This window comes from Rousettus aegyptiacus, unplaced genomic scaffold (assembly GCF_014176215.1).
Source record: "Rousettus aegyptiacus isolate mRouAeg1 unplaced genomic scaffold, mRouAeg1.p scaffold_m13_p_11, whole genome shotgun sequence".
NCBI classification, from domain to species: domain Eukaryota; kingdom Metazoa; phylum Chordata; class Mammalia; order Chiroptera; family Pteropodidae; genus Rousettus; species Rousettus aegyptiacus.
This window is the reverse complement of record NW_023416286.1, coordinates 12,601,462-12,620,443: the sequence shown is the minus strand read 5'-3', so window position 1 is coordinate 12,620,443 and position 18,982 is coordinate 12,601,462. Positions and strand designations below refer to the sequence as shown.

Genomic DNA, 18,982 nt, shown 5'->3' with positions numbered 1-18,982 from the left:
GATGTTGAACATCTTTTCATATGTCTGTTGGCTATCCGTATGTCGATCTATAGTCCTTTAAGTTTACATGGTAATTGTTATATAGGATTAAATATGTAGGATGATCTTTTACTGCAAGATTACAATTCAGGAACTGAATTGTAATAACTTTCAAATAAACTTTTATAGATGCATAATAATTTCTGAACGCTATAGAATGGTTCTAATATACTTTATCTGAGGAAAAAAATCTAGAAAATATTGCTTATCAAAACTACAGTGTAACCAGTGGTGCTGTTCAGTTTCAGGCCAGGCAGCACATGCAGCTGTAGTTATATTTCACAGAAAGTCAAGCATTACCTATAACTGAATGTAATACCCAACAATTGCTCATTACACACATTTTAAAGGATGCAGAAAATAGACTGAACTTTAAATTGTACATATTTGTTCAAAAACACTATACCTAAATCAATAATTTCACTTATAATTGATCTTACAGTCAATAAAATATAGTAAATATTTCTGAAGATCACATGAAACTTTATGGTGAAAGAGGAAGCTAAAGAGTAAAATGATGAAAGTTTCCTAAAAGGGTTAGGAAAATGATTAGAACATGGAGAAGAATTATGGAAAATGTTGAAGTGCAATTCTGTGAAACTTTTGTTATTTACTGACAAAACTACCTGCCTGACACACAAGGTGGTTTAACTAGTGGTAGAAAACAAAGTTGAATAAGAAGTGTGATGTCAGATGGTGCAAGATCCTAAAAACAGGGAAGAGCAGCTGTTTTCTTTGGCCATAGAGGTCAGGTGACCTCTTAGAAGAGTCAATTTAGAAATTTAATTGACTCTTTCCACATTGGAAATTTCAAGTAAGGAAATGGACAGCTGTATCTTTTTTCTTTGCTAGGCTGTCTGCATTGAAAATTCATGCATGGTGAGAGGAAGCAAGCAAGGAAGAAATGGTGCAATTCACATATTCCAAGAGATCATCAAACCAGCAGAGAAATCCCTTCATGAAAAATTAAAACAAGATAAACGCTTCAGGTAAGCTTATTAGCTTCACTTTCACAAAAGAATGAGAGCTATTATAATGTTTGTTTCACAGTTAGTATTCCAAAATGCATTGAGTATTCAGTATTGCTAAGAACAGAATTTAGAATAAAAAATCTATGCAAATGTTTTCAAAACTGAAATATGTTCTTAACTTTATTTTGCTTCTTTATACACTTTAATATAATTTAGTAGTTGAAAAAAACAATTTCATAAACTGAACTATTCCTTGTTTTTATAATTAATTCTTTAAATGTAATATATACTAGTAAAGACTTTTGTAAAATATTAAATTTAAAAAATGATTTTTATTTGTTATAAATTGTGACATTGTCTTGTTTCATAGAATAAAAACAAGGCTTAGGAAATTTAAAAGTCACATGTACATTTAAATAATTTCCCCATGATAAACTTTCTTAACAGGTAAATTGCATTTGAAACATGAAAATGCATGAACAATTTTCTCATGATTTTTGCAATACATGTATTCTATTCTATTCCATGCATTGTGGGAGAGTATACCAGACCTAAATCTAAATTTCAAAGTTGAGAGTCATATGGTTTCACTCATATGTGGGATGTAAAACTGAAAGCAACAAACAAACAAGAAACAAAAGCTCATAGACACAGATAAAGCTTAGTGAGTACCAGAGGGAAAGAGGGGAGGAAAGAAAATAGATATGGGCAAAGAGGTTCAAATATATGGTGACAGAAGATTTGACTTTGCAAGGTAAACACCCAATGCAATATACAGATGATGTGTTATTAAATTGTACGCTTGAAACCTATGTAATTTTATTAACCAATGTCACCCAAATAAATTTAATTTAAAAATAAATCTAACAAAACAAACACATGCTCTTCCTGCTTAGCATCTTCCTCAGCCTTCTAGAAGCTGCAGATTTGAAAGAGCTCCTGACACAACCTGGGGATTGGACTTTATTTGTTCCAACTAATGATGCCTTTAAGGGAATGACTACGGAAGAAAAGGAAATTCTGATTCGTAAGCAAACATGAATACCAGATATTTGCCCCTTGATTTCAGGATCTCATTTCCTCTTCAAGTGTTCTTGCCCAGATATCAGCCTCAAAAATGTCTCCTCTTTCATATTCTTGTCTAGCTTTAGTTTTCTTTAATTTCACCTGGAGTATATGGAGAGTCACTCATTAATTTTCTTAATTAACTTCATATTGTCATGTTGGGTTAGATGTTCATTATTTCTATTAAGTTGACACAATTAGGTGACAAAGAAGGGAAAATTTTCAAAAATATTTTGTTTTTTGTTTTTCCCTCCCAGTTAGTTGGATAATATTTTGATTGAACTGATTGAAATGACTGCATATCTTGACATAGCACTGATATCAACTTAAGTGAACAGTGACATTATGAGAAATTACATTGTGGAAATAATAGTTAAAGACGAAGAAATATTTTTTTCATTTAGTCTTCATAGCATCAAAGTGTCAACAGAAGATGATATGTTATTAAATAAATATATATATTTTCACCCTAGGGGACAAAAATGCTCTTCAAAACATCATCCTTTATCACCTAACACCAGGAGTTTTCATTGGAAAGGGATTCGAACCTGGTGTTACTAACATTCTGAAGACTACACAAGGAAGTAAAATCTATCTGAAAGGAGTACGTTCTCTAGAATAAAATTATGATAGTGTTAATCTATCATTTAATTATCTTAAAGTTGATTTATTATCAAATTCTCATTGACATTATCCCCTGTTTTGAAAGGTAAATGATACACTTCTGGTGAATGAATTGAAATCAAAAGAATCTGACATCATGACAACAAATGGCGTCATTCATGTTGTGGATAAACTCCTCTATCCAGCAGGTTCGTAATCATTGAATTCATTAATGGACTAAATCTTTAATAGAAATATGTATATATATTATTATATTTTATTAGTTTCAAATATACAGTACATTGATTAGACATTTGTATAGTTTTTATAACAATCCCCCTAATTACCCTCTCTCCTCTGGCTCTCCACATAACCATTACATTAATGCTAACTACATTTCCTATGCCATGTTCCCCATCCCCGTGACCATCTATCAACTACTAATTTGTACTTCTTTAACCCTTCACCCCATTCTTCCAGCCCCTCAACCCTCCTCCCTTCTGGTTGTCACCAAGTTGTCCTCTACATTTGTGAGTCTGTTTTTGATTAGTTCATTCTTTTTGTTCCTTGGATTCTGCATATAAATGAAATCATATTAGAAATCTATATTTTTATTTCACACATACTTGTCAATATTAACTTAATATTCCTCTTCATAGACACACCTATTGGAAATAATCAGCTGTTGGATATACTTAACAAACTGATCAAATACATCCAAATTAAGGTCAGAACATTGTTGAATTTATTTCTAAAGTATTGAATATAAGAGACTAGAAAAGTATACAGTAATGAGTAGATGCATATTAACCTTGAATTGCTCTCCATTGATTATGTATTACTGGCCCATCTAAAAATAAATGACATAATTTGATATGGTTTTATCCAATAAATATCTATTAAAACCTATGTGGAGCCACACAGTGTATTAAGTGTTATGGGAAATATTAAGCTGAATCAGATATGGCCCTTTATTCAAGCAGTTTATAGTTCAGTCAGGCAGATAAGATGTTAAAAAAATCTATAATCTTTCTATCATCAAATATCTTTGCTACTGAATGTGAAAAAAAGTAAAATATTTACTTTAAAAAGTTATCACTACTCACAGTAGTTAAAGGCAAAGGAATATTTTGCATTTTTTATTCTCATAGTATCAAAATATATGAAATATTATTTTATAAATCCTCTTAACTTTAACTATTCTATAAATTTTGGGACTGAGTAACAAATCCAATAATTTTTATGTCATTTGCACCATAGCAGGAAATTAGATGTTTCATATGAAGACTTCATTTCTGTTAAGTATAATTGTAGCTTCACATCAATTACTTTAGTAAGAATTAAAGTGTTGCCGTGATTTTAGTAAAACAACTAAGTTTTATGTTTCTAATTATAAACATTATTTTCAGTTTGTTCGTGGTAGTACCTTCAAAGAAATCCCCATGACTGTCTACAGTAAGTACTAAATGAATATTTGTCACTAAGTGGCAAAATTAAAATAATAATTTTTTTTATATTTTAAAATAAAGATTATTGATAGTCTGGTATTTAAAATTCCAAACAATGGCAAACTTCATCCCACTTGAAATAAGGCTACCCTCAAGCCCTTAGTCATCTCAGGGTAGTATGGGAGACAGTGTGCCAAAGAACCCTAATGTGTATGACTTGGTGGTTACAAAACTCTCTCTCCATCCAAAATTGGACAAAGAAAAAAATTTGCCAGGTGATGAAACTAAAAGTTTTAGATTCCAAGGTCCTTTTATTCCTGACTACCAGATTATCAAAATTAAAACTCTATTACTTTACAATAGTAAAAAATATTTCATTCTCATAAATATAACTTGTGGTATTTCTTTTTCAATGTGACTTTTCTTCCTTTGTCTTTTTTCTTTATTTCTTTTAGCTTTCAAAGCAGAAATTTTACGCATTTTGTTTTGACTCTACAATTAAGCATGCAAAAATTTACCAGTAGCTAAAACATTATTTTAACTTTCATTTTTTTAACTTTATTCTGGCTAGAAAATTCTTCTATTTTATACCATGAACATCCTGTTATTTAATTTTTAAAAATTTTCTTACGATTTACACTAAATATGGAAAAGAGTAAAGACAATGTAAGGAACAAAACAAAATGTCTGCTGCTCTTTCTGATTTCAATCATTTAATAATAATGTATATGAATTCAGTATCAGGCCAGCTCAGCACTGTTTTAAAGATTTAGTTGGAATAGTTATAATTCAAAGTGGTATAAATTTTACAATGGAAGTATACAATAATGTTAAAGATATATTAAGACAAAGAATCATTATGAGTACTATTTATCAGAAATGTTTGTCATTTTTCACCACTAAAGATGTATATATCTACACTGTTTCTTTACTTTTTCTACCTTATCCATAATAAGTCCACCACTTTCCATATATGTCAATACAATATTTTGCTTACAATGACAACACATCATAATTCCTTTATTATCCTCTACTGAAACTGGATCCTCACTCAGAGAATAAATTATGCTTTATGAAATTATGCAAGTCTAATGAATCTCACCTACCAACTCAGAGCACTTGAAACAACTCTGAGATTTACATTCTGATGTCAATTTTTTTAACACCTCAAATAAATATGCTGTGATTTAGAAGCATACTTCAACTAGAGGTAGAGACTTATTAAACCAAAGATTTCATTTTTATGTTACTTTTATTGACTTTAATTTCCTTGCTACACGTTATTGTTTTCCCTCAAATACCATACACTTTAAATTGCTTGGGGGTGAGGGAAGCAAGAAATGCACTTTAGTATGTCAAATATATAACATTTGAGGTGACGAGGAATAAAATCAATATTTAATCCTTAGCCCATGACCTGTCAAAACTGTTTAAATCCTCAGAAAAGCAAGATTGAAACCAAACTACCAACTAAACATTCTGAACTTAAAGTTCCTTAACATGAACTAGAAATTTAATATAAAAGTAATTAATCTATTTTGATAATACCCATGGATTTGACCTGTGCATTTGACTTTCATAGAAAGGTTCCTCTAAAGTAAGACTTCCTATAGAATCAATAATTAGATACTTAAGTTTGATATATATTTAGCACTTTATAATTTGAGACCTCAAAATATAAAATCTGATATGACTGAAACAGTCACAATTCAGGTTGTGAACCCACTTAATTAAAAAGGTTGGCAGCTAAACATCCCAGAAACCTGAGGTGAGAATGTGATACAAAGCCAAACTGTGCTAACATCTCTCCTCTAAAGTGTTAACGTAATTTGTTACATTTGAACAGTTAGCTTTATTGTCGCCTATTATCTATGGAACCATCCTTTAAGGCTTCTAATTTGAAATGATAGAAAGCTAGTGGCTCTGATTGTATGGCTCCAGAAGCTCATTTCCAATTATTCTGTAGAATTGAAGCCAACCAAATAGTTGGATGCAATCTTAAACAAATTTTTCATATTATTATCTTATTTGGGTGGATGACATACATTCAAAACACATACCTTTAAGGTTTTTTTTTAAATGATAATAATGATAATACTGAAAACTAAACATATTTTAGCCTGTAATTTAAATACTGATCATATTTTGTTTGTTGCATACATAGCTCTCATATCTGGCTGGGTGAAACTTATTTTTACTTTTAAGTATACTGATCTATTTTTCATATTTTCCTTTCTACATTACTGTTATAAAATGCATGAAAAATGTTTTGAGTCTTTTTCTTTTAGTGTTTTTTTTGTAATCAAGAAAGAATTCAACAATGCAATTTAAGATATTAAGAATTGCATGAAATTAATTATGTTTGTCTTCTGTTGCTATGCAGCCAATATTTTCAAGAAGTACAAAAGAAGGTAAAGAGCTTTAGTGGTGTAGTTAAAAATTATAGATTTCTAGATAGAATTTCTCACTTAGTGAGTCTATATTTCACTGGAACAATTCCAGTCACTGGACTTCAGAGTTCACCATCTGGACATGAGAAGATACCGCTATGAATATTTCCTGTATCTGACTGCCCGAACATATTACCATAACAGATACCTGAGTACCCAACAAAGAAAAAAAAAATTATTGTGATTTTTTTTTAATACAAACATTATTTATGCTCCACTTTCTATACTTTCAGCAACTAAAATTATAACCAAAGTTGTGGAACCAAAAATTAAAGTCATTGAAGGCAGTCTTCAGCCTATTATCAAAACTGAAGGTAAAAATCAATGGTTCCTTTTATTGTGAAAAAAAAAAATCTGTATAACGGACTGATTTCTATGAATGTATCTACATTCTTTTTAAAAAACTAACATGCTAAATATTTCTATACCAATGGCATGCTCATGTTATTGCAGAATGTGGAATGCAAATTATTTAACAGAGTAAATTGTGCATTCCTAATACTTTCAGTACATTTGCTTGTTCTGTACTGACACAGAGCAATAGTTTCAAATAAACATAATTGGCCATTGCATTAGCACTAGTACCCAATACTCACTAAACAAAGAAATCCTAAGCTATTTCACTACAGTCAGACTCCAGAGTATATTCTTTTTGTAGTTTTATTTCCAATCTCTCCACATGGATCCCTTTAGTACTGTTATACAAAGCTCTTCCAAAAAGCTCAGGCATTTTTCACTCAACAACTTAAGAAAGCACAAAGAAAGCTGTAAATTGATGAAAACTTTTAAAATTATAACCACACATAATATATTTTGAAATTAGATTACCAGATGGAGAAGTGGGAATATGTAGCTGGCACAGTGAGTCAAATTTATAATCCTTAACTCCAGCTTTGAACTCATATATATGAGAACATACATATTTTTATATACATAGGTTAAGTATCTCTCCTGACATTTCAGACTAGAACATTAAATAATGTTCTCTCTACACCTACTGTCTATGTTAGCCAACTTCAACATCTTGATGCCACCTTCTTTTCATGCATTTTAATATGTTAATTATCACTAAGGATTAAACCTTAAGATGTTTTTATTTCCATGCGTAAACATCTTAATGTATTGACTTGCCATAGAGAAAAAAAATAGACCTTGTTCTCAATTTAGTCTTAATTGAGATTTTTAAATTACCTTTGATTTTGGTATTTCTTAATATTCTGTAAATTGAGATGGAAAATACTTGAATATTTTTGTCTACTGCTTTAAAAATTAGCCATGACTTACGAAACTTAGACATTGAAATACATATATAAAAGTTTATTTCCTAGCTAATTTATCTACATTTTTACTCATTTATGAGACCTAAAATTGAGGTATTGTTTGAAATTTGTGCTTTAAAAAAATATACTATAATATGGTCATTTGTTTGCATTTATATATTGATGAAAAGAATTCGATATTTTAAGAAGAAATTAAACTACAGAATTTTTTTTTAAAAAATGATATTTTAATGAAAAATGATCAAATGAACCTTGGGAATAAATTTTATTTTAAAATTTTTGTACAGTTTTTAAAAATTAGATATCCTAAATTTTTTTACAAATTTTTTAGAGTTTATTTTTATCAGAAAAAATAACAAATATCCCTTTAACATTTTTTATAGAAAAGAACCTGTTTAAATTAAAATTATTGGGGCAACATTGATTAATAAAATAAAATACATTTCAAGTGTACGATTCAACAATATGTCATACATATATGTCATTTTGTTTTCACGACTCAAATTTAGATTTCCTTCCATCACCAAATATTTGATACCTTTTACTCTATCTACTTCCCCCCTCCCCACCTTCCTTCTGATAACCACAATTAACTGTCCATGTCCATGGGTGTCTGCTTATTATGTTCGTTTGTTGCTTTCACTTTTATATGCTACATATGAGTAAAATCATATAGTTTTCAACTTTTCCTGTCTGACTTATTTCACTTAGCCTGATTATCTCAAGATCTATCTATGTTGTCACAAATGGCAGCATTTCATCTTTTCTTATGGCTGAGAAATATTCCATTGTATATGTGGATTTCCTAAAATTTTATATAATTACTAGTATACAGCTTCTATATCGAAATCATTCACATGTGCTGTTCTTATTTTCAAAGATTCCTATCTTTTCTTTAAAGCTCCTTTATTCAAACAATTTATCTTCCTAGTTTTTGTTAGTGGGATTCCATTGTATTAATCTTTCTTCAGTCAGGAGCACAGTGGATCATTAATTCTACCTGGGTTTTTCCTATAAAGAGAACAAGGATAAAAAATATGGTCATGTCATCAATGCAATAATAACTCTTTAGTTCAAAAATTTATAAATTTTACTTCTGTACAACATAATGAAGGAAACAAATCTTGGCTACCATTTACAATTTCCCAGCTCTAAGATCGCTACTGGTATTTCCTTTTCACTGTATTTTGCAGATTCATTCATTGATGACTCTTGAATTCTCATTAAATAAATTAGATTCCAAGACACAATTTTGAGACATTTCTTATTTAAATAAAAAAAAGATACTTAACCAGATTTTGGAATTAAGAATAAATTAACTGAAATTCAATTCAACACATACTTATTGAGAACTTCTTGTGCTGGTTACTCTCCTAGGTATTAGAAGTAAATATGAAAAAAAAATTATAAAAAACCCTGACTTCATTGAGCTTAACTATAGAGGATATTTCTGAAATAACAGTTTAGGTTCTGTTAAATAAATGTCAATTTGGATAACTTATTAACATTTCCTGTTCTTAAATTCCTTAAATATACTTTCTTTTGAAATTTCTGCACCTGAAAAACTTGGCCTTATGTTTTGATACTCTATATCCCCTAGCCCATAGATCAAATATCATGGTGTTAAGTATTTATTATTTGAAAGAACTATACTTTTGTTTTCATTATTTTAATTATTCTAGACTATTTCATTCTGGGTAATGGTGTACAGTGACAATTTTGGGGCAAACAAATAAATCTTCTCAAAGTAAATATAGTTTCAACTGTTGAAGAGTGTTACAGTATGAGTTAAATGTACTGAATCATTATTTTTCTTCTCTATGAAATATTCTTGATTAACTAATGTAGTAATCAGCTTTCTAACATTCAAAATGATTTTCTCTGTGAGTAAAATCATTTTGTAGGTCAAATGCAACTCTCATTTAACTTTGCATTTGAAGGACTGTTTAATTTTTAATTAGTAAATTTTTGCATCATTCTTACATAGAAGGTAAGTACTCAAATTTATTTTCTCACAAAACCTGAAATTCAGTATCTTAAAGGTAGGCATAAAATTAAAATTTTTAAATATTTAATCATATGCCTGTTAGATAAAAAGCATAAGATACTGAGTGATTAATATTAAATTAAAATTTTGATAAGGAAGGAGTAATAGACAATCTTAGTATGGTAAAGTAAGATCTAGACTAATTTTTATTAGAACAACTCAAATTTGTACATACTGTATGATTCACATATATTTTGTATGATCATACTTTATAGCTATGAATGAATGGATGAATTTACGTATAAATTTATATGCTAATAAAAATGAAAGTAATTTTAGTAACACACCAATAGACTGAATCATTTGTTCTCATAAATACTACATAATTTGAAGAAAATGGGAAATGTTTAAAACTAATTTCATAAAGGCCGAAACCACTTTGATGTTCGAAAAACACAAAATGGTAAAATAAATTCCCTCTCGGTAAAATTAAAGTACTACTTTAACATGATAATTTGTCTCCTAAAATAATGTCTCAGGACCCACAATAACAAAGGTGAAAATCGAAGGTGAACCTAAATTCAGACTTACCACAGAAGGTGAAACAGTAACTGAAGTGATCCATGGAGGTACATTATGTATATTTCATAGTGCCTGGTTAGGATTACTGTGATTATTTTAAAATAGTGTTGGTTTAAATATATTGAACATCTGATATTTTCTCTGGGCTTTTGTTTTATCTGAACTGTGGGAATACTTTTCTTAGTAATGGGTTCTTATTAGCCCATCAAATAAAATATTGTTTACCTTTTAATGGATCTATTTGGAATTAATTTAACCATTAAGTTATCATGTTCAATAAAACTGTCATTACCTCTGCCTATGCCATGACAATTATGAAATATGATAACAATAATGTCAATGTGAAAGAACATATTGGACTTAGCAGAAAAATGGCCATTGCATAAAATTGACTAGCCACTTTGAGGACTCATCACAGGATTCTCATTCTAATAATGTAGAACTTACTGGATTCTCATTATTCGTTCCACAATCAGAAAACAAATATGACATGGAGAGTTAGCTTGACAGCTGGTTCTTGCCCTCACCCAAGGTTCAGGACATAACTAGTACCTTTTAGACCTCTGTTGTTATGATTTCATTCTAAATAGTATTGTTTTGAGAAATACCATTAAAGTGTCTAGCTTATGAAGGTTTAGACACCATAAGGAGATAAATCAAATTCATTTTTCTTCCCCTATTTTCAGAGCCAATTATTAAGAAATACACCAAAATCATTGATGGAGTGCCTGTAGAAATAACTGAAAAAGAGACAAGGGAAGAACGAATCATTACAGGTAATTTTTAATACCATGCATGAAGCTATGCCTAGGTTATACAGATCAAATTATAGTGAATCCTGAAATATTTCTATAAGAATCATTAGAGAAACTGAGCCATTTTTTATGGTGGTTACTGAAGTTACTTCATTTCTTCATGGCAGACATAATATTATTCTAAATAAGTAATCTATGCTTTTCTCTGAATTAGAAATTTGTAGATAAATCTATAAGTATTTGTTTTTATTATGTGTGTATACATATTATATAATACACTATTATTTCCTAAAATTAAAACCATTCCCTCCTTATATTTTTCCATTAATCTTAATGTCTACATATCTATGTACCAAAATATATGGAAGTTTGTATAAAACAATTGATTAACAATTTTGGTAAACCTCTATATTAGTCTCCCACCAACAAATTAGCAAAATTAGCTAAATTAGCTAAAATTCTGAATTCTATAAGTATTTGTTTCTATAAGTATTCTATAAATATTTGTTTAAACAAGCAGTTAGCAACTATGGCTCGAGTCACCTACATATGTAAATAAAGTTTTATTGGAACACCAAGTGTCTATTTATTACAGTTACAAAGTTGGCCCTTTACAGAGGAAGTTTGCCTACTCCTGTTTTAGACCTATTTCATTGCCTTTCTCTTAGGTCCTGAAATAAAATACACTAGGATTACTACTGGTGGTGGAGAAACAGAAGAAACTCTAAAGAAATTGTTGCAAGAAGGTCAGCATTCTAAAAAAAATAAATACGGATATAACTTTACCTAATCTATCTGTATCAAAGTCTAAATAATCTTTGAGGCCTCATGTTTTCTCTTCTATGTCATTTCTTTAAGTTCTATACCAACACAAGGAAAAAATCCAAAGATATAGAACGAAATTTAAATGGCAGTCATATTGATTATTATGTTTATAATTGCTATATGTTGTTCAACAGCTTTATAAGAAAATTGGTTTATCAAAAAAAAAAAAAAAACAGCACTAAAAACTGAGAAAGACCCAAGTGTTGGTGTGGAATTCATTATTGGGCAGATGTCATTATTTAACACATCAAGTCTCCTGTCTTTATGCTACATAAACCAATTTCTGCTATATACATGTATCCTCTCAGAGGTCACCAAGGTCACCAAATTTATTGAAGGTGGTGATGGTCATTTATTCGAAGATGAAGAAATTAAAAGACTGCTTCAGGGAGGTTAGTAAAATGGAAACAACTAACACGTTAACAGGTTCTGGTGATAGAGTTCAACTTTTTAAAGACTGAGCATTCAGATTTTTTTTAAAGATAGTATCATGTGCTGTCTTAACAGACTGATTTGTTCAATGGTAGTTTAATTAATATTTATAAAGCAATAATTACTAGTTTAAGCAGTCTTTAAAAAGTCCTATGGTACAAAGCTTGGGGAGCAATGAATAATTTTTTTTGCTTTGATACAGATAATTGTAAGGATGTTTTAAGTATATGAAAGAGGAACACTTTTCAAATTGGTGGTCTAAACAAATTTAAATTGACATACTTTTATATTAAAAAAATATATTCACTGCCCCCACAACAATAATAAAAGGCATGTTTATGGATTCTTTAAGTGCATAGATCTAGGTAAAATCAGTGCATTTAGTAATTTTCTTTCCTAAAACTACATTCTTTGGAATGAGTATCTGTTTCCTCTAACAGTTTGAGTGATAATCTATGCCTGGAGATGTAAATTATTTTGCATATGAAATTAATATTAACCTTTAAAGTATGGAATGTTCTCTATCTATGGCATTAAGATGACCTACTTTTAAGAGCAAAAGAGAAAAAAAGAATTCTAAATTTTATGCAAACTCTAAACAGTAATTATTCAAAGAAATAGTAATTTTATAAATTAATTTGAATAATTTTTACTTGAATAAGTGAATTTCTAGTCCATTTTATTAACAACAGATTTATTTAAATGACATATTGTTTTAGAAAAACAAGATTTTAAATTACATAGAAAATTCAGATATGCTCCTTAAAATATACTATGAATTGAGAAACACAACTGAAGTTTGATATTTACCCAAAGTATGGTCCAGATGGCTTTTCTGCCTAAAATTTTAAAAATTGTATCACTATGTCCACGAAGATGTAAAATATCTTGGACCATGTGCATTTTCAGCAATTATTGTTTCTTTATTCTTTAGTTTAATATAAATAAATCTCACATAGTGTTAAAACTTTTCAGCAATAGTAAAAATAAATAAGTTTTATTCAAACAATGATTGACTTTCCCTTCAAAAGAAAGACAAATGTCTGAAAAATACAAGATTTCCTTTCAGACAGCAGGGAGTATATGATACACCCAAAGCCATAATGGAACCAAAGTTTTCTGTGAGATCTAACACAGAATTCATTCATTTATCTCAAATTATTAACATATTCATAAACACATGAATTCGAGGGAAGGGCAAAGACATTATGAAGATTAAATTGAATTCTTTTTTTCAGTCCTTGCCATAGTAAGCAGCTTTGTAGAATGCTAGTGCTTTTAAGAGAATGAATCAATTAGTAATTTACCTATTTATACTGTGTTTATTTAAGCTTAAAATTCAGGTAAGTGTGTTTTCTTTCTTTAATAAGTCCTAAGTTTGTTATGAACAATAACAGCCAAAAAAAAAAAAAAAAAGATATACTTACTACAATTTAAGAATATGATATTCTATTCTTAGTTAGTGGACTCTTCCCTTAACTCTTGTATCTGTTCATCACAGAAGCTGATTTCTTTAGTTTCCAATATATTTTATCTAAATATCTATAAAACATCTTTTTCCACAATGCCACACCATAAATTTTTATCTAAACATTTCCAAGGATTTCTTTTAGCAGTATAATCAATATATCTACTAGTATCTGGATATTGCTTGGACATGTTATAATTATTTTTTCCATTCCTATAATAGAACTGAGTCATCCCTGATTTACAAGTATCCTCTTGGCTAGATCCAAAGAGACACCAATTTACAAAGAAACTAGTGGGAATAAACATTACATCATGCAGAACTGGCTTTTCTTTCCTTCTTTCTTTCTTTCTTTCTTTCTTTCTTTCTTTCTTTCTTTCTTTCTTTCTTTCTTTCTTTCTTTCTTTCCATTGAAAATATAGATGATCGATCTATAGTCAAACTATGGTCATATTTCTAAGCTTGAGCTTTCTATCTGAACTGCTCATATTGTGGTACATATAGTACATTTTAATGAATTGAGTATATACCCAATCATGTGAGTCATGACTATTAATATGGCTAAGTGGTCCTTTTGGTATCAATATTGTGTTTTGTCACTAAAATACTTCAGGGCCTTTAACTAAAAAAAAAAAGTTCTCACAAAATGCATAAAATTTCCATTCTTAGGTAAAACTCCAATTACTGAAACTATTAAAGTAATTAAGAGAGCAGATCAGGCTATGGAGAAAGGAACCAAAAAAGTCATTTTGGAAGGTTTTGACAAATTTGCCAATATAACAAGTAAAGACTTATGGCTCTGTAGCATATAGGCGATCAGGTTGTTGATATGACTCCCTATCTGGCCTTCACCTCAAACTAATTTAAGAAAGTTGATCCTTTCTTCTGAAAAGTGGAGACAGTAATGTAACCTACATCTAAACAAGTTATATGAAAAGTGCCCAGCACACATAAGTTCTCAGTGATCTTAGCTATTATCAGTATTATTGTCAATTAACATTAACCTCATCAATAAAGTAATATTTTACACCCTATTTTAAGTTCCCAAAGTAATAACCACTTGAAAATGCAGAAGTATTACAAATAATTGAGCTGAAGCATTTTGCATGTGTCAATACCACATAAACCATGTACTATAGAGGAAACTTTATTGGCATCATTTCTGTGATTGCTTTATCATTGCACATTTTGCTTCTCTAAATGTGACCTGATACAATTCTCATTCATTTTGAGATAGCAGAGAACCACTGAGAAGAAATTTGATTTTGTGCACTTTATTCATTCTTTCTTCTAAAATGTTCGTTTGCTACAATAAACACTTATTTTAATATTATCATAGCAAAATGTAATAAATTAACAAATTACTTATTGGGCTGCTCATCACTTGTTTGCTGACGAGTGTATGAAAGAAAATCCAAGTGTAAGTGCTTGTTTTGAAAAGCAATGCTGTAAATACTTTTATGATCTTGTATTAAATTATACATTAACTGTTATTTGGAATTTAATATGTCCAGTATATACAATGGTCTGATTCATTAGTTAAAAGTTGGATCCATCTTTTTTCAAATACATTTTATAAGCCGTATTGTGTTACCAAATAAATCTGAGGTTAAAGAAAGTATATTGATTAGAGCATATTTCATAATTCAGACTTTTCTATCTCAATAAACTTCCCCCACTGTCCAATCTAATGTTTTCTGAAGTTCTGTATTTTATTATGATATTAATACAGTTACACATCTTATATTCTGGGGGGGGGGGAAGACATATTGAAAATATGTCACATACACAGAAATAGAATTCTGCAAAAAAATTTTTAACATTTCTTTTTTACTTGGTGTCATACAGTTCAAATTACTGTTGGTGACAATTTCATGCCTTACATTTTATGGATTTTCAGAGAATTGAAAAAAAACATATATATATATATATATATATATAAAAATTTGACTTAATTGTCTAATATAGATGATATATAAAAAGCAAGAAGTCAAAATTTGGAGAAAAAATGAAGGTAACGAGAAAAATGAAGTCACCATAGGAACCTCTTTGATGGCAAATGCTCAACAACAGAGTGAAAATATGACTTTAGGCCTACCAGCTTGGTCTTACTGATGAATTAAAAGACAAGGGAATTGAGAAATATTTTACAACTATAATAATCAAAAACTTCATAGTGATAGACACCTGAAAGTCTTAAATGTGAAAGCTTTTATTATTTTCAACTAGTTAATTTTTTTAATGGTCTTATGGGATTGGAATTAAATTGGGGGATATGTTGGCATACATTTCCTGAATTGTTTATTATGTTTCTAGAGTTATTAGGCCAGTGGTATTTTGTTGTCCTTGTGTACTCTAAGGTAATCATGAATTAATTTACAATAAGAATTTACGGGGGCAGAAGTCTGATACATCACAAATAGGAATGAGTTGATAACTCTGGGAAGATACTTCTGCTAAACTTTATATAATGTTAAACATACTTTAATCATAAAGTCATGCTTTTTTAAAAAAGAATGAAAACCTCCTGTAAATGATTGACTCTATACAAAAGTGGCACATTATATGGGGTTTCAAATGCCATAATGAAACAATATGCTTGGCAAATAGTGCACATTCATCATGTTATATAGAGAACAAGTGTTCATTTTGTCTGTTGCCCATGCAAAAGTCTCATGTTTGTGAAATTTATTATTACTCCAAAAGAAAATCTACATGTTTAAGTGATGTTTATTTTAAGCTTTATACTTTTTTACTCAACTATGGTCTCCTGTTTGATTTTAGCCATAATTTCAAAGTTTTTTTCTAACTACAATTATTTAATTTTAGACACACCTGTGAGGAAGATACAAGCCAACAAAAGAGTTCAAGGTAAATGTATTAACTATAGTAATATGCATATATGACATTTATTTTGTTATTTTAAGAGGAACCAATGAAAAGGAGAGTACTTTAATGTATTTTATTGGAATTTTCCATCTGTCAGGGAGAAAAGTTAGTGAATATAGGGACAAAGTATTTTAATGACAAGAATTAGAAAATAAATTGTTCATGTTCTGCACTCTCAGTAACATCTAAGAATAACAAATATTAAAGGAAAGACAATTATACTCATGTAAACTGCTATATATATTGAACCCTTGAGGAAGACTCAAGTAAAATTAAATTGAAAAGAAATCCTTGAATATCAGAGCTGAGTAAAAGTAGGTTTTGGAGGAACTAAACTCTGTTAAATGTTATTATTTGAAATGAGACTACAGTTGGAAGCATAAAGGAAAGCTGTACACAAAAAGAAAATGTTATATAATTATGTACAAAATTTTCATATAATACGTAGATTATATACATGTGTATATAACCCATGCACTACAACATTATTTACAACTATGCTTATAAGCATTTTCTAATCTCCCACTTAGGTTACCTTATATTTTGACACATTCAAAAATCCAAAATTCCTCTTGTAGAACTTAGAATAAATTACAAGTTTGGAATTTCTAAATAGTCACAAGATGTGGCACAGCTTCTAATAGTGGAACAATTTCGAATAGTCACAAGATGTGACACAGCTTATAAATACATTATGGGCATATCTGATTCTAAGCTAATTCAATACAGATATTTGAAATTAAATAATCAATTATACAAGTAACTTTTAATTGAAGAGTTTATTCAAATTTACTGAAGAACTGAAATCATCACTTTAAATTATTATTTACATATACCTTTAAACCCAGGATAACCTTGATTTCAGCATCATAAATGAAGTATATTAAAAACCATCTAAAGTTTTATTACAACTAGAAGTGATGGCCTTTTATAGATATAGTTATTCATAGAATATCATATTTGTAAACTCTAAAATTTCATAACATTTACAATCTATATGTTCTCTCTTTTTCTTAATTAGGATCTAGAAGACGATCAAGAGAAGGTCATTCTCAATGAAAATCCAGACCAGACTACAAAGTTTATAAAGCCTTAAATCAATAACCTGATCTTAAAAGAAAATTATGAGAGCTACTTTTACTTCAGTAAATGAACCATCATCAGCACACACAAAAAAGCAATTATTGAACAACTATAAAAGCAAATAGAATTTTTTTTTAAATGAGAAACTTGAGGGAAATTCTGGGGTTAGTCTCCTATGGGATGGGAACTGAGGGACTTAGAACACCTTACAGGCTTTTACATCTTGATGTTAAAAGTTCTAGCTAACTCTGGGATCCATTGAAGAAAATCCTTATCACTGGATTTATTACAATTCAAATCTCAGAGTGGTGAACTGTTATACCATTGAGTAGATTGAGCCTTGACTTTACATAGTGGATAGAAAAAAAATGCATGCAACCAGTTACCTCCTCATGGGAAGCTAAGTTATAAAAAAGAGTATTTAGTATTAAAAAACAAACATATCAAAATGTTTTGCATGTTTCTAATGCAATGTTGGTTTACTGATAAATTATGTTATTCCTAAAACTGATTTTGTACTCTTGAAATGTTTGTCTATGCTTCTTGCAATAATATTTTTTATCTCAAACATTTCAATAAAACCATTTTTCAGGTTTAAAGAGAATTACTTCGAATTGGGTAATTCAGAAAACTCAAAGTTTAAGGTAATAAGAGGTTTGGACTTGGCAGCGAGACTTTATACCTCCTTTTAATAAAAATACTCATTAAAGGAATTAAATAAATTTAATGTTTCTTTAATTTTTAAATATACTATGTGAATAAAGAATCATGATGAAGTGAATACATAATATAACCCCAGATCTGTACTAAGTTGTAGATTAAAAAGATTAACTCGACAGTTACTGTCCTTGAAGGGTAAAGAGGCAAATCATCAATAATCCACAATACACCATGACCTTTAATCAGCACTATACAAGCACAAGTACATTAATTTTTCTTAAGATTGGGCCAGACATAGGAGAAGCCACAGAAATTCTTTAAACTAGGAGTGAAGTAACGTTAGAGTTCATTGCACAGAAAAGGAGAAGAAAAATAATTTTTTTCCTAAGAATGTCAACAAATGTCATCCTTCTGTGAACTAGTTGATATGAGTATTTAAGAAACA

At 29.5% G+C, this 18,982-nt stretch overlaps 1 protein-coding gene across 8 annotated transcripts in view; it reads left to right on the top strand.

Annotated features, from left to right (window-relative positions):
• POSTN (periostin) overlaps window positions 1-18,590 on the top strand; it is a 34,222-nt gene extending 15,632 nt beyond the window's left edge. Inside the window, exons 11-23 of one of the 8 annotated variants that reach the window (XM_016123471.2) lie at window positions 892-1,028; window positions 1,907-2,037; window positions 2,549-2,679; window positions 2,785-2,887; window positions 3,338-3,405; window positions 4,088-4,133; window positions 6,810-6,890; window positions 10,383-10,472; window positions 11,112-11,201; window positions 11,849-11,926; window positions 12,314-12,397; window positions 16,735-16,776; window positions 17,816-18,590. In XM_016123471.2, coding sequence (XP_015978957.1) covers window positions 892-1,028; window positions 1,907-2,037; window positions 2,549-2,679; window positions 2,785-2,887; window positions 3,338-3,405; window positions 4,088-4,133; window positions 6,810-6,890; window positions 10,383-10,472; window positions 11,112-11,201; window positions 11,849-11,926; window positions 12,314-12,397; window positions 16,735-16,776; window positions 17,816-17,853 — 1,119 coding nt within the window. In that variant the 3' untranslated portion in view covers window positions 17,854-18,590. The remainder of the gene's footprint in view (window positions 1-891; window positions 1,029-1,906; window positions 2,038-2,548; window positions 2,680-2,784; window positions 2,888-3,337; window positions 3,406-4,087; window positions 4,134-6,809; window positions 6,891-10,382; window positions 10,473-11,111; window positions 11,202-11,848; window positions 11,927-12,313; window positions 12,398-16,734; window positions 16,777-17,815) is intronic. The other 7 variants (XM_016123472.2, XM_016123474.2, XM_016123473.2 and 4 more) reach the window with 7 other exon arrangements.
• The last annotated feature ends 392 nt before the right edge of the window (window positions 18,591-18,982 follow it).